At 39.3% G+C, this 2,786-nt stretch overlaps 1 protein-coding gene across 1 annotated transcript in view; it reads right to left on the bottom strand.

Moving 5' to 3' along the window:
* Positions 1–1,157: 1,157 nt before the first annotated feature.
* Positions 1,158–2,786, bottom strand: part of TENT5A (terminal nucleotidyltransferase 5A) — a gene marked incomplete at its 5' end in the record, with an annotated part of 2,789 nt that continues 1,160 nt past the window's right edge. Inside the window, one exon of the mRNA XM_009646088.2 lies at positions 1,158–2,730. Within this exon, the coding sequence (XP_009644383.1) occupies positions 1,951–2,730 (780 nt within the window). The remainder of the gene's footprint in view (positions 2,731–2,786) is intronic.

Raw genomic sequence — 2,786 nt, 5'->3', positions numbered from 1 at the left:
GAGGTTGATCTGTTTTCCCCCTGCTGGTCTTTTGGGAGAGGAAATGAAAGTGAATAGTTACTGTTCCAATGTAAAGTGATTCCATTTAAATAAAGTACAGTACTGAAATTGTAAATGCAGTGTGACAACCAGATCAAAGATGTTTAATATTTGCATAAAAATATATATATAATATATATATATAAAATATAATTTTAGGAAATTGTGCAACACTCTTAAAAAGGGTTCATTTCACATTTGCTAAATTCTAGTGGTCCTGGAATGCATAATGCATTCTATTAAAAATACTCCTTTAAATATTAACAATTAGTGTTCAAATCACCAACTAATACAATATTCTTTAGCTGTCAGGGGGTTTAAATAAACCTATCTTTGATCCACGTTCCACTGAATTACACATCATGGAGGTATGCAGTCGCAACGTTAGTGGGTTAAATGTCAAAACGGCATTACAGTACGAAAGAGTTAAAAAAAAAACAAAAACCAACCAGCTAGTCATATGTTTCTCCATCTGTGGAATGATTATGGCTCACAAGCAACCCACTGAATTACTGTAATCCTTGTTCTTGCAATCAAAGACATTATCTGGATCCCACCTTAGTCCTGACTGGTTCATTTACTCCAAATTTCTCAGGTGTGGGTTAAAAACTCACTGCAAGGTGCCCACTGTCCTATGACATCCTGTTGCAAACTGGAAAACACATAGTACTTTATTTAAACATTCCTTAATTGCTACATTTTCCTAGACCACATTAATATATATTGTGTGTGTGTATATATAGATATACACCCATAACATGTACATATATACACACACAAACATATATACACACATACACACACGTACCTAGGATAATAGCACACCGACATAACATTAACTCTATACAGGTATTTGCCAAGAAAAAAAATAGGGCATTTCCTCCACCACTTATTCACAAGCTTATGGGTTTGTTTTGTTTTGTTTTTAATCCTTGTGTCCCTGATAAAACAAAATGCATGGTTAAACCACAAAACTATATTTTTTTTCTCACTTCAAATTTTATGAAGGCATCAGGCACTTTTGATTACTGTTGGTGTGTACAAATATAGCAACATCTTTCTTTTCTTTTATATATATATATATATATATATATATACACTCTGCTGTATCTTCTTTGCTCGGATAACTTATTTGTGAAATCTTTGGTCCTTGAGCGTATTCTGTTTTGCCTCAGCTGGTTTTCCTGCATTCTCACATTTTTAAAATGTGAGGCATGCACGCAGCTGGAAATAATGGACTTTGTCATCGTACGTGTTTCTGCTTTTGTAACTGTACCAATCCACTACTGTTCATTTGGAGCAAGCTGTTTCTGGTAAAGCGTTCTAGTCAAGCAAGCTATACATTCTACACGGTCAATCCATAGACGGCACTTGCTGCAAGCCCCAAATGCAGTAATTCCAATATACATTTTTATTCAGCTTATCTCTGCTTTATGCCTCTAACTTTTAATTTCCTGAATACATATAGAATTGTTTTTTGTGAATTTTTTTCTTTTTGTTGTTTTTTTTTGTTTGTTTTGTTTCTTTCATAGTCTCCCTTTTGCAGATCCCATTCTAGAGTAAGAATAAAAATAAAAGAAAATAAGGCTTTCCCACCTTCTCTATGCCAAAGCTATGGGAGCAGATATTGCCAACCCATATTGTCATCAAGCATTCCTCCCTCACTTATTTCAGGGAAAGCTGGTTGCTTTTAATGACAGGCCTCTTGTGCTCTGGGGTAGGATCCAATTATTTTGGGGTTCTTTCTCGATCATGCTCCCGTTATTTATTAGAAGAACCACAAGCTTTTCCCAAGCTTGAAAACTAGAGCAGATCATCATTGCACAAAACACCCCATTCCAAAGGGACGCGTTGCCCCTTCCTACGTCTTAAGAAAACGTTCTCCCCACCGGGTCTACTAATTTCCCGTCCTTAATTACAGGGCAGCCAAGTAGAGTATGTGTGCTGCTGGCAAGGGAACACGGTCTGAACCTGGGCAATATAGTAATTGCTGAAGTTGGCATCTGCCACGTATGGGGCTGGCTGGTAATAGCAGGTGACATTGGCCACATTGGGGATGATATTTTGCTCGGCTAGGACCCGGATGGCCAGCATGGTGATCAGATTCAGAGTCTGTCTCCTCTCATGTCCCATCAGGCACACTGTGCTCTCATTCACCACACCGTGAAGGGTCATGAGATAGTCATACTTGCGGTCCTCTAATCCCACAAAGTGGTTCTGCAAGTAGGACTCCAGCTTTCTCTGCTGTTCTCCAATGTCTGAGAAGTCAATGAAAAACCTCGAACACATGTATCTCTGCAGGGACTTAATCTCGGATTCAGAGGCAGCCCTAAAGCCCCTTACCAAAAGGTTGCAGTACTTCAGCAGCCCGCCTCCTCTGATTTCTTCTGGGTTTCTGGTGGCGATTATCTTGTTGCAGAGGTGATCAAAGGCTTCCTGGAAATCCCCATAGACGCTCTCACCAATGATAGTCGGGTGAAAAGTTTCGGTCATCGGATTCTCTGAGCACTCATAAAAAAGCAGCAGGGAGTCCAGCTTGATTTGAAAGGAATCGACACTGAATTCAAACTGCCGCCTCAGAGAGTCCACGAATTTCAGCTCCACGTTTTTGCCACTGTTGTTGGACAAGGAGATGAGACTCCATCGGTCTGAATCATTGCATACTTTTACCATTTTCTGCACATAAGCCTCCTATAATTGGAAAGACAAAATGAGCGCATGAAGACACAGACACAAGAAATCTCCCT

Source organism: Egretta garzetta, unplaced genomic scaffold, assembly GCF_000687185.1.
Source record: "Egretta garzetta isolate BGI_Z169 unplaced genomic scaffold, ASM68718v1 scaffold9, whole genome shotgun sequence".
Taxonomy (NCBI): Eukaryota; Metazoa; Chordata; class Aves; order Pelecaniformes; family Ardeidae; genus Egretta; species Egretta garzetta.
Note: the sequence above shows the minus strand (reverse complement) of the source record. Positions and strands in the feature narration are given on the sequence as shown.